Consider the following 23195-nt stretch of genomic DNA (forward strand, 5'->3'; position numbering starts at 1 on the left):
GTCACGTTCATTCATTCATTTATTCGTTCATTTATTCATTCATTCATTTAAACATTCATTCATTTATTCATTCATTCATTCATTCATTGATTCATTCATTCAAGTGGTACTGAGGTAAAAGCTGAGCCCAGAATTTTTTACTAGGTGCTGCTAGTTGGGCTGCTGCCTCACTGCTCCAACGGCCTGGGTGTCATTTGGTGCTGTCTGTGTGGAGTTAGCACGTACACCCAGTGACCATCTGGCTTCCCCCCCACCCCTACCACGGCTTGATCTGCTAATTGGATGCTGCGGAAACAAGGCCCTTCAGCCCACTGGGTCCGCGCCGACCAGCGATCACCCTTGTCACAGGCACTATCCAACACACACCAGGGACAATTTACAAATTTTCTGAAGTCAATTAACCTGCAAACCTGCACGTCTTCAGAGTGTTGGATGAAAGAGGAGCACTCGGAGAAAACCCACGCGGTCACGGGGAGAACGTGCAAATTCCGTACAGACAGCACCCGTGGTCAGGATCGAACCCGGGTCTTTGATGCTGTAAGGCAGCAACTCTACCGCTGCACCAACTTGCCACCCTTAATATATAAATATATTACATATATATATCATGAATGGCACATATTTATATATAAATATATATCTATACGCACACATATTTATATATATATAGGGTTGCCAGAGACTCGGGTTCAAACTCGACTAAACGTCGGGTTGTTTATTGTGGGTTTCAGAGTGCTATGTTTACATATTCCATTGTGCTGCTGCAAGTAGGGCGGCACGGTGGCGCAGCGGTAGAGTTGCTGCTTTACAGCGAAAGCAGCGCTGGAGACCCGGGTTGGATCCCGACTACAAGTGCTGCCTGTATGGAGTTTGTACGTTCTCTCCGTGACCTGGGAGTGTGGGTTTTCTCCGAGATCTTCGGTTTCCTCCCACACTCCAAAGAGGTACAGGTTTTTCGGTTACTTGGCTTGGTAAAATGTAAAAAGGAATTGTCCCTAGTGGGTGTAGGATAGTGTTAATGTGCGGGAATCGCTGGTCGGCGCGGACCCGGTGGGCCGAAGGGGCCTGTTTCCGCGCTGTATCTCTAAAGTAAGAATGTCATTGTTCCGTCGGGGGACGCACGGCAATTAAACGCTCCCGACTGTACCTGTCCTTGCCGGTCTCGTGCTCGAAGAGTTGGTCAAAGTAGAGCATCTTGTGGTGGCTGATGGTGTGCAGCCTGAGCGCGGGCACGAAGCGGTGGATGAGCTGCAGTTGGTTGTAGAGCCGCCCCTTGCCGTCTCTCCGCAGGCAGCTGCTAGGACCCCAGAAGATGAAGGCCGGGTTGTGGCTGGCGTTCAGGAGCTCCCCTCCCTTCTGCAGCAGCCGCTGGATGCTGGAGTGAGCCACCACCCTCAGGCTGGTCCTCCGCCCCACGTCCCCCTGGTAGCCCAGCGTCGGAGCGTCGTTCATCCGGATCACGCACTCCGCCCGGTCGATCTCCGGCCCTCGCCCGCTGCCGACCAGGTGCCCCGAGCTGGTGACCAGGGCACAGCTCCTGCAATGCACCTGCAGGCCCTGGACGGACAAAGAGGTAGGAGGTTTAGGTGCAGTAGATGTTATAGACCATAGCAGGTCATAGACAAAAAGGTGCATGTTGCCAGGACTGGAGTTTCACCAGGGTGTTACCAGGACTGGGGGGGGGGGGCGAGCTTACAATTATTGGGAGAGGTTTAGTTTAGTTTAGTTTAGAGATACAGTGCAGAAACAGGCCCTTTGGCCCACGAGTCCGCACCGACCAGCGATCCCCGCACACTAACACTATCCTATACACACTAGGGACAATTTACACTTATATCAAGTATACAAACCCAAGCCAATTAATCTACAAACCTGTGCGTCTTTGGAGTGTGGGAGGAAACCGAAGATCTTGGAGAAAACCCACGTAGGTCACGGAGAGAACGTACAAACTCTGTACAGACAGCACCTGTAGTCGGGATGGAACCCGGGTCTCCGGCGCGGCAAGCGCTGTAAGGTAGCAACTCTACCGCTGCGCCAGGTTGAGTAAGCTGGGACTCTATTCCTTGGAGCGCAGGAGGCTGAGGGGTAGATGGGACAGGTTTGGAGAGATACGGGTCAAGCGCGGGCAGGTGGCGCTAGTTGAGCTGGGACATGTTGGGCCGAAGGGCCTGTTTCCACGCTGTGTCACTCCATGATACTGTCTTAGAGAGGTGTGTAAAATCATGAGTTGAATAGTTCGGTTAGATGCACAGTCTCTTGCCCAGAGTAGGGGAATCGAGGATCAGAGCACATATCTTTAAGGTGAACGGGAAAAGATTTAATAGGAACCTGAGAGGTAACGTTTTCACACAAAGGATGGTGGGTGTATGGAACAAGCTGCCAGAGGAGATAATTGAGGCAGGGACTATCCCAACATTTAAGAAACAGTTAGACAAGTACATGGATAGGATAGGTATGGAGGGATATGGGTCAAACACAGGCAGGTGGGACTAGTGTAGCTGGGACATGTTGGCCAGTGTGGGCAAGTTGGGCCGAAGGGCCTGTTTCCTTGTTGTGCGGCTCTATAACTACAGATGCTGGTTAATGCACAAAAGGACACAAAATACTGGAGTAGCACATCAGCAGGTCAGGCAGCATCTCTGGAGAACATGGATAGGTGACATTTTGGATCCAGATCCTTCTTCAGACTGAAGACCTGAAATGTCACCTATCCATGTTCCCCAGAGAAGCTGCCTGACCTGGCATCTCTGGAGAACATGGACAGGTATATGTTTGGGTCAGGAACCTTCTTCAGACCTGAAACATCACCTGTGCATGTCATGCAGAGATGCTGCCTGACCCGCTGAGTTACTCCAGCACTTTGTGTCTTACTAGACCAAGTGGATCCATTGGGCCCAAACCTCTCCTGCATTGGTGCAGCACCCTCTCCTCCCCCCTCTCCCTTCTCCCCCTCCCTCCCTCCTTCCCTCCTCCCTCTCCCCCTCCCTCCCTCCCCCCCTAGGAGATCGATTTAAACTTTAAAATGTGGATAACTTTAAAAATACAACACCGATTTCAATGAAACTTCTTCCATTAGCACCAAAGGGACAACGGTGAGTAAGGTGGGCCTAAAATTGTTGTGCTATCGTGTACCGTTTTGGCTGTAGTTCAAGAACAAACAAGAGTTTTAGTATATAGATTTCATAAAGAGGATGCTCAGGTCCACATCCCAAAGATGTACATGTTTGGAGGTTAATTGGCCCTCTGTAAACTGCCCCTAGAGCGTAGGGAGTGTGTAGAACTAGTGTGTAAATGGGTCGGCGTGGACTCGTTCGGATGAAGGGCCTGTTTCCTTGCTATATCTCAAAACTAAACTAATATTCTGGAGCTGAAAGTTCAATTGATTCATGCCCTGATTTGATGTGTCATGTACGATTCGACTCAAATAAAACAAAATGTTCAATGTTCGTGAATGGAAATTCTCCACGTAATATTTACATTCAGTCCACTCTTAGCAAACGCAAGGAAAACTGCTCACATCTGTGCGGGAATACTAATCTGAGATCATTCTTTCACACAGAACACGGTGGTGCAGCGGTAGAGTTGCTGCCTTACAGCGCCAGAGACTCGGGTTCAATCCTGACTACGGTTGCTGTCTGTACGGAGTTTGGATGTTCTCCCTGTGACCTGCGTGGGTTTTCTCCCTGTGACCTGCTCGGGTCTCTTCCCACATCCCAAAGACGTATAGGTTTGTAGGTCAATTGGCTTTGGTAACATTTGCAGATTGTCCCTAGTGTGTGTAGGATAGTGCTAGTGTACGGGGTGATCGCTGGACAGCTCGGTAGGTTTGCAGGTTAATTGGCCTCTGTACAATTGCCCCTTAGTGTGCAGTGAAAGTGAGCTAACAGAATTCAGTGTGAATGGGTAATCGATGGTCGGAGTGGGCTCGGTGGGCCGAAGGGCCTGTTGCCATGCTGTATCTCTAAAACTAAAAGCACACTTCCCTCAGTGTTACACCCCCCCACTCACTAACACAATTCCCCCACTCACTACCACACTCCCCTCACTACCACACCCCCTCACTCACTACCACTCCCTCACTACCACTCCCCCCTCACTACCACACTCCCACTCACTACCACTCCCTCACTACCACTCCCCCCTCACTACCACACTCCCTCACTACCACTCCCCCCTCACTACCACACTCACTGCCACACTCCCCTCACTCACTGCCACACTCCCCTCACTCACTGCCCCACTCCCCTCTCACTACCACTCCCCTCACATCACACTCCCTCACTCACTCTCTACCACACTCCCCCCTCACTACCACACTCCCACTCCCCCCACACTCCCTCACTACCACCCTCACTGTCACACTCCCACTCACTACCACACTCCCACTCACTACCACACTCCCATTCACTACCACTTCACTACCACTCCCCCTTCACTACCACACTCACTCTCTACCACACTCCCTCTCACTGCCACTCCCCTCACTACCACACTCCCTCACTACCATACTCCCATCACTACCACACTCCCTCACTCACTACCACACTCACTACCACACTCCCATCACTACCACACTACCTCACTCACTACCACACTCCCTCACTACCACCCTCACTACATCACCCCCTTACTCGCTACCACACTCCGTCAGTATCTGCGCTGTTATGTCGGACTGGATTCTGCATTCAAGTCTCTGGAGACAAACGTCAAGTCCTTTGCAATTCCAGGCGGGAGTGATCTCAGCTCGCTCCTATGATTATAAAGTAATCCTTTCTGCAGGATCACTGTGAGACAGAAGGGAGTTATGTGAAGCGTGTGACAGGGTGTAAAAAACCAAATCGATCAAAGGGAGCAATGATGTGAAAATGGAAATGCTACCACAGTAAAGCGTGCGAGGAAACACATTGAATAACTGCTGGGAAGGTAAGTCACTACTGAACACACAGGGTCCCAATGACCAAGCCATAATTGTAACTGTTACTGTGTAGGAAGGAACTGCAGATGCTGGTTTACACTGCAGACACAAAAAGCTGGAGTAACTCAGCGGGTCAGACAGCATCTCTGGAGAGTAGGAATGGGTGAAGTTTTGGGTCGAGACCCTTCTTCAGACTGAAGGTGAGTCTCGACCTGAAACGCCACTTATTCCTTTTCTCCAGATATGCTGTCTGACCCGCTGAGTTACTCCAGCTTTTTGTGTTGTGCCTATTACTGATGGTCTTGGCTTGGGAACAACTTTGTCCAAGATCGCAAGACATTGATTGCAGTGAATTGTGGATGCAGCCCAGACCATCACACAAATCAACCTCCCTTCCATTGATTCCATTTACACCTTACGCTGCCTGGGGAAGGCCAGGCCAGATATAGTTCAGGGGTTATGGTTATGGTAGATAATCTCATGGCCACCGTGCCACCCGTGTCTCTGTGCATCGTGTTTACAGATCTGTTATCCTGCTGCAAAGGAGAATGTCATTGTTCTGTTTTTGGTACATATGACAAATAAACACTCTTGACTCTTTAAAACCAGGAGGCTGTGGAGGCCAAGGCAGTAGATACTTTTAAGGCAGAGATAGATTCTTGATTAGTGCGGGTGTCAGGGGTTATGGGGTGAAGGCAGGAGAATAGGGTTGAGAGGGAAAGATAGATCAGCCGTGATTGAATGGCGGAGTAGACTAGATGTGCCAAATGGCCTAATTCTGCTCCTATAACTTATGAACATGAACTTATGACCATGGTTTTCATGAACAACTTCTTCCCAACAACCATCAGGCTCTTAAACATTGCACAGATCGGTCGCGATTAGATGGTTTCTCTGAAGAGTTTGGGTAACACATTAATTCATTAAGTTGTTGGTACATTTCTGAGATGGTAACAAGGTACTGTCTCAAAACAAATAATTGGCCAAATCATCGGGTATTTTTAAGATGGAGATTAAAAGACACTTGATTAGTACGGGTGTCAGGGGTTATCGGGGGAAGGCAGGAGAATGGGGTTGAGAGGGAAAGATAGATCAGCCATGATTGAATGGCGGAGTAGACTCAATGGGCCGAATGGCCTAATTCTGCTCCAAAGACGTATGAACTAAGAACACTAACTTCAATTACAAAATATTTACTACCTTTGGCTGCACTGAGGACTTTGTTTTGTTTTTTTACTAGTGTTGAGCTTATTACTTTATTAATTTTTTTGTTCATTATATATTATCTATGTGCATTGTGTAATTTGTCCACAGACCTGTTACGCTCGCTTCAAGTAAGAATTTAATTGTTCCATTGTCAGCAATAAAAAACAAATGGGGGAAAAGCCGGAACGGGGGATTGATCTTGAATGGATTTTGGATGATCAGCCATGATCATATTGAAGGTATCACAAAATGCTGGAGTAACTCAGCGGGTCAGGCAGCATCTCAGGAGAAGGAATGGGTGACGTTTCGGGTCGAGACCCTTCTTCAGACCACTCCTTCTCTCCTGAGATGCTGCCTGACCCGTTGAGTTACTCGAGCATTTTGTGATACCTTCGATTAGTACCAGCATCTGCAGTTATTTTCCTACATGATCATATTGAATGGCAATGCTGGCTCAAAGGGCCGAATGGCCTACTCCTGCACCTATTTTTGATGTTTCTATGGCACTCAGAATTAAACACTCCTGTCCCTTATTAAATATTTGTTTAATTTCTCTACCATTTTTATATTCCCCAATGTTAATTCCTCCAGTATGTTTATATTACATTTTGCTATTTCCCTCTGTGTAGAAGATTTAAATATCAGATTTATTTGATTCCTCTTAAATTCTTCCCTTTCCTTCTTATTTTCTTGGTCCTTTTTTTGTGGAATTTCTCTCAGATCACTGCTCTTTTTTTAGCATCATTTTAACTTTCTTCCTTTGATCTAATGCTGCCTTTCAACTTCTCGTTAGCCATGGCTGGATTACTTCTCCTGAGAAGTCTTTGTGCCTCCAAGGAATATATAGTTATCGTAAGCCAGGTATTAATTCTTTAACTGTTTGCCATTCCTGTTTTATGCAACATATTCTGATCTAGTTCCCTTGAAAGTGCCGTCACAGGTGGATGGGGCGATCAAGACATTGGCCGTCATCAGTCAGAATATTGAGTGCAGAAGTTGGGAGGTCATGTTTCAGCTATATAAGACGTTGGTGAGGCCACAGCCCAGCGCAAATTGGAACAGCTTCGCATATTTAAAAGTAAGGGGTAGGGCCATTTAGAACGGAGACGAGGAAAAACTTTTTCACTCAGAGTGTTGTGAAGCTGTGGAACTCTCTGCCTCAGAAGGCAGTGGAGGCCAATTCCCTGGATGCTTTCAAGAGAGAGTTAGATAGAGCTCTTAAAAATAGCGGAGTCAGGGGATATGGGGGAAGGCAGGAACGGGGTACTGAGTGTGGATGATCAGTCATGATCACGGTGAATGGCGGTGCTGGCTCGAAGGGCCGAATGACCTAATCCTGCACCTATTGTCTATTTGCATGCGTAGCTTACACCCCAGCGGTATGAACATTGACTTCTCTAACTTCAAGTAACCCTTGCTTTCCATCTCCCTCCATCCCTTCCCCTTCCCAGTTCTCCGACCAGTCTGACTGTCCCCGGATACATTTTCTCTTTTTGCTTTGTTGTTACCTTCTCCTAGCTAACAACGATCCATTCTACATGTTCCTTGATCTCCTCCCCCTTTGATGTCAAGTTCTCACACCTTACACTTCCTTATCTCTGTATCTCCCCCACCTCCTCCTCTCAGTCTGTAGAAGCGTCTCAATCGAAAAGTCACCCATTTCTTCTCTCCAGAGGTGCTGCCTGTCCCGCTGAGTTACGCCAGCACTTTATGTCGATCTTCGGTTTAAACCGGCATCTGCAGTTCCTTCCTACACATTTAGAGTATTGTGTTCAGTTTTGAGCACCATGTTATAGGAGAGATGTTGTCAAGCTGGAAAGGGTGCAGAGACGATCTACCTGGATGTGCCAGGACTCGAAGGTCTGAACTATAAGGGAGAGGTTAATCAGGCTGGGACTTTATTCCTTGGAGCGCAGTGGGGGGGGGGGGGGGTGGGAGGGATGATCTTATAGAGGTGTACAAAATCATGAGAGGAATAGATCGGGTAGACGCACAGAGTCTCTTGGCCAGAGTAGGAGAATTGAGAACCATTATGTTTAAGGTGACGGGGGAAAGATTTAACGAGAACTCAAGGGGTAACTTTTTTACACAAAGGGTGGGGGGTGTATGGAACAAGCTGCAAGAGGAGGAGGTAGTTGAGGCAGGGACTATCACAACGTTTAAGAAACATTTAGACAAGTACATAGGTACCTGAGGGGTAACTTTTTTACACAAAGATTGAGGGGAGCATTTTGTCATCTACACAATTCCTGCTAATTTGATGCGTCTGAGTCTATATTTAAATTGAGACACAAGGAACAGCAGGTGCTGGAATCTTGAGCAAAACACAAAGTGCTGGAGGAACTCGACAGGCCAGGCAGCAGCTGTGGGAGGGAATGCACAGGTGACGCTTCGGGTCAGGACGCCTCTTCAGACTCCTGTCCATTTCCTCCACAGATGCTGCCTGGTCCGCTGAGTTACTCCAGCATTTTGTGTTTTGCTAAAACATAAATGGAAGTCTGTCACGATTATCAGATCATCCTCATTTTGTTGAGTTTAGTTTATTGTTACGTGTGCCGAGGTACAGTGAAATGCTTTTGTTGCGTGCTAACCTGTCACCGGAAAGACAATACATGATTACAATCCACAGTGTACAGATACACGATAAAGTGAATAATGTTCAGTGCAAGATAAAGTCCAGCAGAGTTCGATTAAAGATAGTCTGGTGTTCTCCAATGTTGTGGATGGGAGGTCAGGACCACTCTCCAGTTGGTGGTAGGATGGTTCAGTTACTTGATAACAGCTGGGAAGAAACTGTCCCTGAATTTGGAGGTGTGCGTTTTCACACTTCTGTTCCTCTTGCCTGATGGGAGAGGGGAGATGAGGGAGTTGGGTTGCCAACTGTCCCCTATTAGCCGGGACATCCTGGCCATTTTGGGCTAAATTGGTTTGTCCCGTACGGGACCGCCCTTGGCCGAACGGCGCTGTAGGCCCGGACACTGTAGGCCCAGACACTGGAGACCCGGACACTGCAGCCCGGAGACCACTGTAGTCCCGGACAGTGTTGGCCCGGGCGCTGCCTATTGGAGGTTGCATAGCAACCCACCTCCCGGCCCGGGAGGCCGCCATTGGTTGAGAGGGAGCACGTGGCCGCTGGCTGGGTGAGGTCACGTGGGGCGCGGGGCGGCGACGTCACCCTTTGTCCCTTATTTGGGAGTGGGGAAGTTGGCAACCCTATATGAGGGATTGACCCGGGTGCGACTCGTCCTTGATTATGCTGGTGTGCACCTCTAAATTCCTGATTTACACCGTGCCCAAGAGCTAAATTACAAACATGGTCACGCTCTGAAAAGGCATGCATTCACTGTCAAATTCTGCATGTGTGCCTGGTTTTGTAAAATGATACTTTGCTTTCAGTCATCTGTGGCCGAGAATTTTAATTTGGAAACATAAAGACTTCCATGCAAATTTTAGATTCTGGCAGCTGCAACTGTATTTACAAGAGTTCCCATTTCTTAAACACCCCAATGAAATGGACAAACCAGGGTTACCAGGGTGAATGTTGCCCAACAGTTGTTCATAAGTTCTAGGAGCAGAATTCAAGTCTAGTCCGCCATTCACTCATCGCTTATCTATCTTTCTCTCTCAACCCCATTCTCCGCCTATTCCCCATAACCCCTGACACCCGTACTAATCAAGAATCTATATATCTCTGCCGTAAAAATATCCATGACTTAGCCTCTACATCCTTCTGTGTCCCACCCCTGTCTTTCCTTCCTCTCCCTGTTCACTTAGGGCGGTCACGGTGGCGCAGCAGTAGAGTTGTTGCCTGACAGTGAATGCAGCGCCAGAGACCCGGGTTCCATCCCGACTACGGGTGCTGTCTGTACGGAGTTTGTTCATTCTCCCCGTGACCTGCGTGGGTTTTCTCCGAGATCTTCGGTTTCCTCCCACACTCCAAAGACGTACAGGTATGTAGGTTAATTGGCTTGGTAAATGTAAAAGATGTCCCTAGTGTGTGTAGGATGGTGTTAATGTGCGGGGATCGCTGGTTGGCGCGGACCCGATGGGCTGTTCCCATGCTGTATCTCTAAACTAAAACGTCCGGCAGAAGGTGCAGAAGCTTGAAAGCGCGCACCACCACACTCAGGAACAACTTCTTCCCCTCGGTTATCAGGAATGCTTTTTGTTGCGTGCTACCCAGTCAGCAGAAAGACTGTCCGTGATTACAATCAAACCATCCACCGTGTACAGATACAGGATAAAGGGAATGACAGCAAAACCACTAGCATAACCAAGGACGAGTCACTCCCTCTTCCCCCCTCTCTCATCAGGTAAGAGGTAGAGAAGTGTGCAAACGCACACCTCCAGATTCAGGGACAGTTTCTTCCCAGCTGTTATCAGGCAACTGAACCATCCTACCAACAACCAGAGAGCAATCCTGAACTACCATCTACCTCATTGAAGACCCTTGGACTTTCTTTAATCGGACTTTATCTTGCACTCAGTGTTATTCCCGCTATTCATGTATCTGTACACTGTGGACGGCTCAAGTGTCATCATGTACAGTCTTTCTGCTGACTTGTTAGCACTCAACAAAAACCTTTTCACTGTACCTCGGTACACGTTTCAGTAAATGAAACTAATCTAAGTGTTTGTGGTAAGTTTGTGGTTTGTGCTAAGTCTGAAGAAGGGTCTCGACCCGAAACGTCACCCATTCCTTCTCTCCTGAGATGCTGCCTGACCCGCTGAGTTACTCCAGAATTTTGTGAATAAACTAAGTGTTTTGTATGTGCAGGAAGGAACTGCAGACCCTGGTTTTAAACCGAAGATAGACTCCAAAAGGCTGGAGTAACTCAGCGGGACAGGCAGCATCTCTGGAGAAAAGGGATAGGGTCTTGACCCTAAAAGCCACCTTTCCCTTTTTCTCCAGAGATGCTGCCTGACCCATTGAGTTATTCCTGCATTTTGTGTCTAAATGTTTGGTCTGGGCAGGATGGGCTGAAGGGCCTGTTTCCGTGATGTATGACTCTATGATATGTCTGACCTCCATCTTCCTGTGAGGCAGGATTCCATGTATCGGAGTATTACCCCCCCTCTTGTTGCAGAAGGATAGAAAAAAAAGCTCTCTCGGGTTTCAAATCCTTCAAACGACAAAGCAAAGCTTGCTTTTAACTTTGAGAAATCCTTCAGTGATTAATTAGAACGAGAGAAAAGTCGGATTGGCCATGTTCATAAGTGATAGGAGCGGAATTAGGCCATTCGGCCCATCTGCTCTACTCCGCCATTCAATCATGGCTGACCTATCTCTCCCTCCTAACCCCATTCTCCTGCCTTCTCCCCGTAACTCCCGACACCCGTACTGATCAGGAATCTATCTATCTCTGCCTTAAAATATCCACTGACTTGGCCTCCACAGCCTTCTGTGGCAACGAATTCCACAGATTCACCACCCTCTGCCTAAAGAAATTCCTCTTCATCTCCTTCCTGAAGGGACATCCTTTAAGTCGGAGTCTATGACCTCTAGTCCTAGACTCCCCCACTGGTGGAAACGTCCTCTGCACATCATGCCATCCATCCCACTGGTAGAAGTTCCACTGAGGAAGGCAGCCTCACACAACAGTACACAGACCTCGATTGTCTTCGGTAGAACAAAGCAAATCCTTAAACAGACCTTGATGAAAATGATAATGACAGTCCCTCGACCAAGATTCTCTTCTGTCAATTAGCCCTGGTGGTCCACAGGGAACCACCGTGTTCAGAAATACACCCTGCTAGATTAAACTGCTGTCCATTTGCTTTCCTTTTTAACATAAAAAGCATGTAACTTCGACGAGCTGCTCCCTAATGCACAGAGGTAACAAGTGATTAATACAGAGTGGAAATCTGTTCGCTGCTAATGTCATTGCCAAACGAGCTAGATAATGTAGACAAGTTGTTTCACCTTGTCAAAAACTGTAAGAAACAGGGGACGTGACCTTACTTGGAAGTGGGGTGGGTGCCGAAAGTGAAAGCCAAAACAAAAAGCACAGGCATTTGATCCACAGTAGGGCATCAAGGACCAGATTGGGGCAGCACAGTGGTGCAGCGGCAGAGTTGCTGCATCACAGCGCCAGAGACCGAGGTTTGATCCCGACGAGTGCTGTATGGAGTTTGTACGCTCTCCCCGTGACCGCGTGGGTTTTCTAATGACTCCAGTGAACAATACTTCAGTGAGTAAAGGGCCAGTGTGTGAAACTGGTCTGCCAGGCCACAGAGTCCATGCAGCTTCATTAAATGGCAAGTTAGTTTAGATGTCCTCCAGCAAATAACAGGTTGCAATGCGGAACACGAGTGACTTAAGACATATGGCAAACATAGTGTCTGTCCCTAGGAGGAATTGATGACATTGGACATTGAATCTTAAATGCCGAGCATGGTCAAATGGTCAGGCAGAAACGAGAGGGGCGGGGGGGAGGTGGGAGAGAGAGAGAAAGAGATAGAGGGTGAAAGGGTGTGAAAAAGAGAGAGAAAAAGAGAGAGAAAAAGAGATAGAGAGGGAGAGAAAGAAAGAGAGAGAGAAAAAGGGAGAGAGAGAAAAAGGGAGAGAGAGAAAAAGGGAGAGAGGAAAGAGGGAGAAGAGAGGTGGAGAGAAAAAGGGGAGAGAGATAAAGAGAGAGAGGGGCAGGGGGAGAGAGAGAGGGGGAGAGAGAGAGAGAGAGAGAGAGAGAGAGAGAGAGAGAGAGAGAGAGAGAGAGAGAGAGAGAGAGAGAGAGAGAGGGAGAGGGAGAGGGAGAGGGAGAGGGAGAGGGAGAGGGAGAGGGAGAGGGAGAGAGAGAGGGAGAGAGAGAGAGAGAGAGAGAGAGAGAGAGAGAGAGAGAGAGAGAGAGAGAGAGAGAGAGAGAGAGAGAGAGAGAGAGAGAGAGAGAGAGAGAGAGAGAGAGAGAGAGAGAGAGAGAGAGAGAGAGAGAGAGAGAGAGAGAGAGAGAGAGAAGGAGATGGGGAGAGGGGGAGAAAGGGAGAGAGAGAAGTAAATAGAGAGAATGTTGATGCATTTCTAATGATGTGTGATCGGCTTTGAAATGTTCCTCTGATGATCTTCCTCTGATTCTGGAATCTGGAGCAAAGAACAAAGTGCTGGAGGAACTCAGTGTATCAGAAAGCATCAGTGGAAGGTAAAGAGACAATCAACTGTTAGGGGTCGAGATACTTCATCTGGAGTAGATTGAGGGCATGCGTCCAGATGAAGTGTCTCAACCCAAAAGGTCGACTGTCTATTTCCTTCCACAGTCCGACCCGCTGAGTCCTCCCCACTCTGAAAAGGACACAAATTGCTGGAGTAACTCAGCGGGTCAGGCAACATCTCTGGAGAACATGGATAGGCGACGATTCGGGTCGAGATCCTTCTTCAGATCTGAAGAAGGGCCTCGACCCGAAGCGTTGCCGATCTACCTGCTCCAGAGATGCTGCCTGTCCTGCTAAGTACTCCAGCACTCTGTGTCTTTTTGTGAGTTAACATATGAAGAGCATTTGACGGCACAGGGCCTCTACTTGCTGGAGTTTGGAAGGATGAGGGGGACCTCATTGATACTTTCCCAATAGTGAAAGGCCTGGATAGAGTGGATGTGGAGAAGATGTGGGTGAGACTAGGACCAGAGGTCATAGCCTCAGAATTAAAGGACGGTGATGAATCTGTGGAATTCATTGCTACAGAACGCTGTGGAAGCTGTCAATTGATATTTTTAACGCAGAGATGGATATATTCTCGATTAGACACAAAAAGCTGGAGTAACTTAGCGGGCGGGACAGGCAGCTGAAGATCTGTCTTGACCCGAAACATCACCCGTTCCTTCTCTCCAGAGATGCTGCCTGTCCCGCTGAGTTACTCCAGCTTGTTGTGTCTATCTTCGGTTTAAACCAGCATCTGCAGTTCCTTCTTACACATATTCTTGATTGGTACGGGTGTCAGAGGTTATGGGGAGAAGGCAGGGGAATGGAGTTAGGAAGGAGAGACAGATCAGCCATGATTGAATGGAGGAGTGGACTTGATGGGCCAAATGGCCTGATTCTGCTCCTATCACTTTTGAACCGTCATCTGCAGTTACTTGGAGTCTCACCCGGTCACTCCCTCTTCTCCCCTCTCCCATCTGGCAAGAGGTACAGAAGTGTGGAAACGCACACCTCCAGATTCAGGGACAGTTTCTTCCCGGCTGTAATCAGGCAACTGAACCATCCTACCACAACCAGAGAGCAGTCTTGACCTTCTGTCTACCTCATTGGAGACCCTTGGACTATCTTTAATCGGACTTTATCATGTACTAAACGCTATTCCCTTTATCCTGTATCTGTACACTGTGGACTGCTTGATTATAATCACGTAGTCTTTCAGCTGTATTTTATGATAGCACGCAATCAAAAAGCTTTTCACTGTACCTCGGTACGCGTGACAATAAACGAAACTAAAACTAGACTATCCATGTTCTCCAGAGATGTCGCCTGATCCTCTGAGTTACTCCACTACTTTGTGACTTTAATTGTAAACTGGCATCTGCAGTTCCTTGTTTCTGAGTTCTCTGTGTGGAAAAAGTTGCCCCTAAAGTCCCTATGACTAATACTCAGTGACTGGTTCTCAATGACCTTGTTAGGTATAGATTTGCAGTCATTTGCTACCTTGTGATGAAGAAATTTGTCATTTCCCCAGAGAATGACAGAAGCTTTACACTGAGTCTGTGATCCCTGGTACCAGACAGCCCAATCTCATCAACAGTCAAGAGTGCTTATCTGTTATATAATGTCATAAGTGATAGGAGCAGAATTAGGCCATACTGCACATCAAGTCTACTCCGCCATCCAATCATGGCTGATCTATCTCTCCCTCCTAACCCCATTCTCCTGCCTTCTCCCCATAACCTCTGACACCCGTACTAATCAAGAATCTATCTATCACTGCCTTAAAAAAATATCCACTGACTTGGCCTCCACAGCCTTCTGTGGCAAAAAATTCCAGAGATTCACCACCCTCTGACGAAAGAAATTCCTCCTCATCTTCCTAAAAGAACGTCCTTTAATTCTGAGGCTATGATCTCTAGTCCTAGACTCTCCCACTAATGGAAACGTCCTCTCCACGTCCACTCTATATATGCACCTGATAGGAACCAGAACAACAAAATTATTAGGAATGTGTAGGAAGGAACTGCAGATGCTGGTTTAAACTGAAGATACCCACAAAATGCTGGAGTAACTCAGCGGGACAGGCAGCATTTCTGGACAGAAGGAATGGGTGACGTTTCGAGTCGAGATTGGGCCGATGGGCCTTTTTTTCACGCTGTATCTCTGAAGGAAAAGTCTAACAAGGAGAAGGGTAAACATTCAGATGCCCGGAATGTCTGAAGAAGGGTCTCGGCCCGAAACGTCACACATTCCTTCTCTCCAGAGATGCTGCCTGTCCAGCTGAGTTACTCCAACATTTTGTGTCTACCTTCAACAAAGTTATTACTTGCTGCAGCTTTTCAGGCACATCAAACACCACAATCGACAATAAATTATCACGTGAGAATTAGAGTTGTGGAGAGTTATAGAGTCATACAGAATGGAAACAGGCCCTTCGGCCCAACTTGTCCATGCTGAGCAACATGCCCCATCGACACTAGTCCCACCTGCCTGCTTTTGGCCCATATCCCTCTAAACCTATCCTATCCACGTACCTCTCTAAATGTTTCTTAAACACTGTGATAGTACCTGCCTCAACTACCTTCCCCGGCAGCTCACTCCATACACCTACCACCCTCTGTGTAAGAAAATTGCCCCTCAGGTTCCCATTACATTTTACTCCCCTCACCTTAAACCCATGTCCTCTGGTTCTCAATTCCCCTACTGTGGGCAAAAGAGCATTTACCCGATCTATTTCTCATGATTTTGTACACCTCTATAAGATCACCCCTCATCCTCCTACGCTCCGAGGAATAAAGTCCTAGCCTGCTCAAACTCTCCCTATAGCTCAGTCCCTCAGGTCCTGGTAACATCCTCTTTTCTGCATCCTTTCCAGCTTAACATCTTTCTTATAACAGGGTGACCAAAACGGAACACAGTACTCTAAATGTGGCCTCACCATCGTCTTGTACAACTGTGACATGACCTCCCAACTTTTATGCTTAGTACTCTGACCGATGAAAGCCTTCTTGACCACCCTATCTACCTGTGACACCACTTTCGAGGAACTATGTACCTGTGAACTATGTACCTGTACTCCTAGATCCCTCTGCTCCACAACACTCCCAAGAGCCCCTACCACTCATAGATCAACTTGCACTTTACCCTGTCCAAAACTGTTACAACTGTTTCGTTTCGTTGGGTTGCTGCTGTCTAAATTACCTAAATTATTGCATCGTATGGGAGGCGCATTCCCAATCTCGTTGTACCCCTGGGTACAATGACAATAAAGATATATTGTATTGTATTGTATTGTATTGTGTACATTACAGTAGGGGCACGTCTCCTAAACTCGTAGGGTCCACAAAAAAGAAAAATATATGCGGAGGCTAGAAATCTGACATAAAAAAACAGAAAACACTAGAAATGCTCAGCAGGTCAGGCAGCATCTGTGGAGAGAAACTGAGGCAGTGTTCTGTTCTGGTCGTTGTGGTGAAGAAGCTTGGGTCCGTTTAAAGGGGAGTGCGGGTACAGGGGTCCCGGTGTAGTTAAAGGGAGCGGAGACTTTAAGAATCAGTTAGACAGGTACATGGATGGCACAGGTTTAGAGGGATACGAGCCAAACGTGGGCAGGTAGGTGGGTGGGGGCTAGTGTAGATGGGACATGTTGGTTGGTGTGGCCAAGTTGGGCCGAAGGGCCTGTTTCCACGCTGTATGACTCTATAAGTGGGAAGGGAACATGGGAACCATTACCCGGGCGGTTTCTACCAGCTCCACCACGGTGGTCGAGTTTAAATCACGTTGGTACCTTTACAGTGCGGCACGGTGGCGCAGCTGGTAGTGCTGCTAAATCACAATGCACAGAGGCCCGGGTTCAATTCTGATCTTGACACTGACCATGTGAAGTTTGCATGCTCTTCCTATGACCACGTGGGTTTTCTCCGGGTGCTCCCACATCCAAAAGGACGTGCGGTTTTGTAGGTTAATTGGCCCTCTGTAAATTGGCCCCAGTGTGCAGGGAGTGGATGAGAAACTAGATAACCTCGAACTAGTGTGAACGGGCGATCGATGGTCAGCGCAGACTTGGTGGGCCGAAGGGCCTGTTTCCCTGCACAGATGCTCTCAACTGACCCTCTCAGTTACTCCAGCACTTTGTGTTTTGCTCTAGATTCCAGCATCTGCAGTTCCTTGTGTCTCCATCCGTGAAATAATTATTTCTGGGTTCATTTCTAAATGAGCTGTCTCAATTTATTTACACACTCTCTGGTGAACATAATCAGCTTCCTTCTTTGAAAAAATAAATTACTTGGAAGACATAATCCATACGTTCCAGGTTTTAGTTTCATTTAGTTTAGAGATACAGCGCAGAAACAGGTCCTTCGACCCAGCGTGTCCGTGCCGACCAGCGATCCCCGCACACTAGCACTACCATACACACACTAGGGGCAATTTTTACATTTACACCAAGCCAATTAGCCTACAAACCTGTAGGTCTTTGGAGTGTGGGAGGAAACCGAAGATCTCGGAGAAAACCCAGGCAGGTCACGTACAAACTCCGTACAGATAAGCACCCATAGTCAGGATTGAACCCAGGTGTCTGGCAGGCAGTAGCTCTACCGCTGTGCCACCATGCCGCCCTTTAGTTTTCAATACCTGTGTTCCCAATCTCTGAAGATAATTCTGTTACAGTTATTCCCCACACCTTTTATGAACACTATAGACCTTCTTAACTCACGGAAATATAGGCCAGGTTCACACAGCTCAACCTTGATCTAATTTCTGTGACAATATCTATCAGTGCAGTCACAATAATGACAGTGCCTTCCATCTAGAGTTTGTCTTCTCACACAAGCAAATCCAAAATTAGTGGGCGAGACACAACATACAGAATATGGGGAATAGACAGAATTTGAGGAATAGATCGGGTAGATGCACAGAGTCTCCTTCCCAGAGTAGGTGAATCGAGGACCAGAGGACATAGATTTAAGGTGAAGGGGAAATTAATTTAATAGGAATCTGAGGGGTAACATTTGCTCACAAAGGGTGGTGAGTGTATGGACAAGCTGCCTGAGGAGATAGTTGAGGCAGGAACTATCCCAACGTTTAAGATATAGTTGGACAGGTACATGGATAGGACAGGTTTGGAGGGATATGGGCCAAACGTGGGCAGGTGGGACTAGTGATTCAGGGACAGTTTCTCCCCCCCCGCCGTTATCAGGCAACTGAATCATCCTACCACAACCAGAGGGCAGTGCTGAACTATTATCCACCTCTTTGATGACCCTCGGACTATCCTTGATCGGACTTTGCTGGCTTTACCTTGCACTAAACGTTATTCCCTTTCATGTATCCGTACACCGTAAATGGATCAATCATAATCATGTATTGTCTTTCAGCTGACTGGTTAGCACGCAATAAAAAGTTTTTCACTGTACCTTGGTGCACGTGACAATAAATTAAACTGAACTGCGTGTAGCTGGGACATGTTGGCCGGTGTGGGCAAGTAGGCCGAAGGGCTTGTTTCCACGCTGTACGACTAATATAATGTGGAAAAATATGAGGTAACCTATTTTGGTAGAAAAAAATTAAAAAGCAGATTAATTTTATTGAATTATGATATATTGGGAAGTGTTGTTGTTGTCAGAGTCATAAGAGTTAGGAGTGGAAGCAGGCCATTCAACCCATCAAACCTGCCCTCCATTTGTAAAGATATTAAGAGTCATAGAGTTGCACAGCACAGAATCAGGCCCTTTGGCCCAACCTGACCATACCGACCGAGTTGCCCACCTGAGCCAGTCCCACCTGCTTGCGTTTGGCCTATATTTCCCTCTAAATCTTTCCTATCCATTTTCTCGTACACAAGTCACAGGAAATTAGAAATCTTACGATCATAAGGCGTAGGAGCAGAATTTCACCATTCGGCCCATCATCGAGTCTGTGGGGGGAGGGGTGGGGGGGGGGGGGGGGGGTGGGTGGGGGGGGGGGGGGAGGGAGGCGGGGGCTCCACGAACAAAGGGGGACCATGGGGACTCTAATGAGTACTTCGCAACTTGGTCGGCGTCAGAAATGTGGCGACTGTTTGTGCACTATGTGTATTGTGTGCATACACAAAGAATATTACTCTACTTAGGTGCAGGTGACAATAGAGCGTCATTGAATAAAGAAGTATCATTGAAACCCATGCGTCTCACTAATGTCTCGGGGATGGGAAGTCTGTCTCTCTCGACTCAGTTAGGCACCGACCCAGACTGGCCCTGGCAAACATGACCATATCCTGGCAATTACTGGCGCACTCTCGGGGACCTCAGTCCCAGTCCTTAGGGCGGCGTGGTGGCGCAGCGGTAGAGTCGCTGCCTCACAGCGCTGTACACGCCGGGTTCGATCCTGACTGCGGGGTGCTGCTGTCTGTACGGAGTTTGCACGTTTTCCCCGTGACCGTGCGGGTTTTCTCCGAGGTGCACCGATTTCCTCCCGCACAGGTTTGTCGGTTAATTGGCTTTGGTAAAATTGTAAATTGTCCCTTGTGTGTGTAGGGTCGTGTTTACAGAGTACTGTGTTTACATATCTGCTGTGCTGCTGCAAGTATGGATTCCATTGTGCACAAATTCACAAGTTACACGAGTAGAATTAGGCCATTCGGCCCGTCGAGCTTACTCCGCCATTCAATCATGGCTGATCTCTGCCACCGAATCCCATTTTCCTGACTTCTCCGCATAACCCTTGACACCCGTTCTAATCAGGAATGTGTCTGTCTCTGCCTTAAAATTATCCACTGACTTGGCCCCCACAGATTAACTACCTTCTGACTAAAGAAGTTCCTCCTCACCTCTTTTCGAAAAGAGTGCCCTTTAATTCTGAGGCACACTCACCCTTCTAAACTCCAGTTATTCTAGTTAGGACTGAGATGAGGAAAAACTTTTTCACCCAGTGTTGTGAATCTGTGGAATTCTCTGCCACAGAGGGCAGTGGAGACCAATTCACTGGATGGATTTAAGAGAGAGATGGATAGAGCTCTGGGGGCTAGTGGAATCAAGGGATGTGGGGAGAAGGCAGGCACGTGTTGTTGATTGTGGAGGATCAGCCATGATCACAATGAATGGCGGTGCTGGCTCGAAGGGCCGAATGGCTTCCCTCTGCACCTATTTTCTATATTTCTATGATTCTATGTAACAAATAGTCCTTCAACATCCTCCATCCTACCACTCCTTCCCTCCATCGGACCTGCAAACATTATTTTTTCCCCCTTAAATTTATGGGCAATTCTCTTATTCACCTCCAGAGGTGTACAAAATCATGAGAGGAATAGATCGGGTAGACGCTCAGAGTCTCTTGCCCAGAGTAGGGGAATCGAGAAACAAAGGGCAAAGGTTTAAAGTGAGGGGGAAAGGTTTAATAGGCGCCTGAGGGGTAACCTTTTTACACAAAGGGTGGTTCGTGTATGGAACGAGCTGCTGGAGGAGGTAGTTGAACCAGGTACTATCGCGCAACGTTTAAGAAACATTTAGATCGATACATGGACAGGACAGGTTTGGAGGCCAAATGCGGGCAGGTGGGACTAGGATAGCTGGGACACGTTGGCCGGTGTGGGCAAGTTGGGACGAAGGGCCTGTTTCCACACTGTATCGCTCTATGATTCTAAGTGCTGGAGTAACCCAGCAGGTCAAACAGCATCCGTGGAGAGAGAATATTCAGTCTGAGGAAGGGTCCCGATCCTAAACATCACCAATCCATGTTCTCCAGAGATGCTGCCTGACCCGCTGAGTTACTCCAGCACTTTGTGTCTATCTTGGGTATAAACCAGCATCTGCAGTTCTCTGTTTCTGTAAAGAATCTGAAGAGTCTGAAGAAGGGTCTCATAGAAAATAGGTGCAGGAGTAGGCCATTCGGCCCTTTGAGCCTGCACCACCGTCATTCAATGTGATCATGGCTGATCATCCAGCTCAGTAACCTGTACCTGCCTTCTCTCCATACCCCATGATCCCTTTAGCCACAAGGGCCACATCTAACTCCCTCTTAAATATAGCCAATGAACTGGCCTCAACTACCTTCTGTGGCAGAGAATTCCACAGACTCACCACTCTCTGTGTGAAGAAATGTTTTCTCATCTCGGTCCTAAAAGACTTCCCCCTTATCCTTAAGCTGTGACCCCTGGTTCTGGACTTCCCCAACATCGGGAACAATCTTCCCGCATCTAGCCTCTCCAACCCCTTAAGAATTTTATATGTTTCAATAAGATCCCCCCTCAGTCTTCTAAATTCCAGCGAGTATAAGCCTAGTCTATCCAGTCTTTCTTCATATGAAAGTCCTGCCATCCCAGGGATCAATCTGGTGAACCTTCTCTGTACTCCCTCTAAGGCTAGAATGTCTTTCCTCAGATTAGGAGACAAAAACTGCACACAATACTCCAGGTGCGGTCTCACCAAGGCCCTGTACAACTGCAGCAGAACCTCGCTGCTCCTATACTCAAATCCTCTTGCTATGAATGCTAACATACCATTCGCTTTCTTCACTGCCTGCTGCACCTGCACGCTTGCTTTCAATGACTGGTGCACCATGACACCCAGGTCACGTTGCATCTCCACTTTTCCTAATTGGCCACCATTCAGGTAATACTCTGCTTTCCTGTTCTTGCCGCCAAAGTGGATAACCTCACATTTATCCACATTATATTGCATCTGCCATGCATTTGCCCACTCTCCTAATCTATCCAAGTCACTCTGCAGCCTCCTAGCATCCTCCTCGCAGCTAACACTGCCACCCAGCTTCGTGTCATCCGCAAACTTAGAGATATTGCATTCAATTCCCTCGTCTCGACCCAAAATGTCACCCATTCCTTCTCTCCAGAGATGCTGCCTGTCTCGCTGAGGTTACTTTGTGTCTATCTGTTTAAACCAGCACCTGCAGTTCCTTCTTACACCCATCTATCCATGTTCTCCAGAGATGCTGCCTGTCCTGCTGAGTTACTCCAGCACTCTGTGTTTATCATGTTTAAACCAGCACCTGCAGTTCCTTATCCATGTTCTCCAGAGATGCTGCCTGTCCTGCTGAGTTACTCCAGCACTCTGTGTCTATCATGTTTAAACCAGCACCTGCAGTTCCTTCTTACACCATCTATCCATGTTCTCCAGAGATGCTGCCTGTCCTGCTGAGTTACCCCAGCACTTTGTGTCTGTCTTCAGATTCTCTGTCCTACTCTTAACATCTGAAACCCCGCTTGACTGAACCCATTCAGATCTCCACTGAACCTCCCAGCGCTTTCAAGCAGGAGTGGTTGATCCCCACATCCCCGGGGCCACCACACATGTGTGGCTTTAACCTTTCTCTCGTCCCGACAGCGGCTGAGCGGTCGGTACCTTGCGGTCGATGAAATTGATGTAACCGGTCAGAGGAGGAGGCGGCGGCGGCGTCGGTGGTGGTGGTGGTGGTGACTCCGGGAGTCCGGCACCCTCTCCGCTCCTTCCCTCCGCACCGTAGCCCAGCCCGAAGACGCCTCTGCCGGTGTAAACCACCAGGAGAGTCCCACACATGGACAGACCCAAAAACACTGCGATCAGATGCCGCTGCACGCAAAACAAAACAGAGAGAGAAAAATGTGAAACGACCACACACATATACACTCACACACACACACAGATACACACACACACACACACATTTATACACATACACACAGATACACACACACACACTCACCAGGAGAGCCCCACACATGGACAGACCCAAAAACACTGCGATGAGATGCCGCTGCACGCAAAACAAAACAGAGAAAAATGAAACGACCACACACACATATACGCACTCACTCACACACAAGCACACACACACACACACTCATACACATACATACACACACATACACACACACACATATACACACATATATACACATACACACAGAATTACAATCACAAAAGTCACTTTGAAATTACAAACACAAAAACAACCCATAACATGCAAAGTGCGTTTT

At 47.8% G+C, this 23195-nt stretch overlaps 1 protein-coding gene across 3 annotated transcripts in view; it reads right to left on the reverse strand.

The window, feature by feature from the left end:
* Positions 1-23195, reverse strand: part of st6galnac5a (ST6 (alpha-N-acetyl-neuraminyl-2,3-beta-galactosyl-1,3)-N-acetylgalactosaminide alpha-2,6-sialyltransferase 5a) — a 72097-nt gene that overhangs the window by 12646 nt on the left and 36256 nt on the right. For 2 of the 3 annotated variants that reach the window (XM_078408172.1, XM_078408171.1), the window contains exons 3-4: positions 22582-22788; positions 1148-1557 (exon numbers count right to left, since the gene is read on the reverse strand). In XM_078408172.1, coding sequence (XP_078264298.1) covers positions 1148-1557; positions 22582-22788 — 617 coding nt within the window. Of the gene's footprint in view, positions 1-1147; positions 1558-22581; positions 22789-22921; positions 23015-23195 lie in introns of those variants that run through there. The other variant, XM_078408170.1, reaches the window with a different exon arrangement.

This window comes from Rhinoraja longicauda, chromosome 11 (assembly GCF_053455715.1).
Source record: "Rhinoraja longicauda isolate Sanriku21f chromosome 11, sRhiLon1.1, whole genome shotgun sequence".
Lineage (NCBI taxonomy): Eukaryota > Metazoa > Chordata > Chondrichthyes > Rajiformes > Arhynchobatidae > Rhinoraja > Rhinoraja longicauda.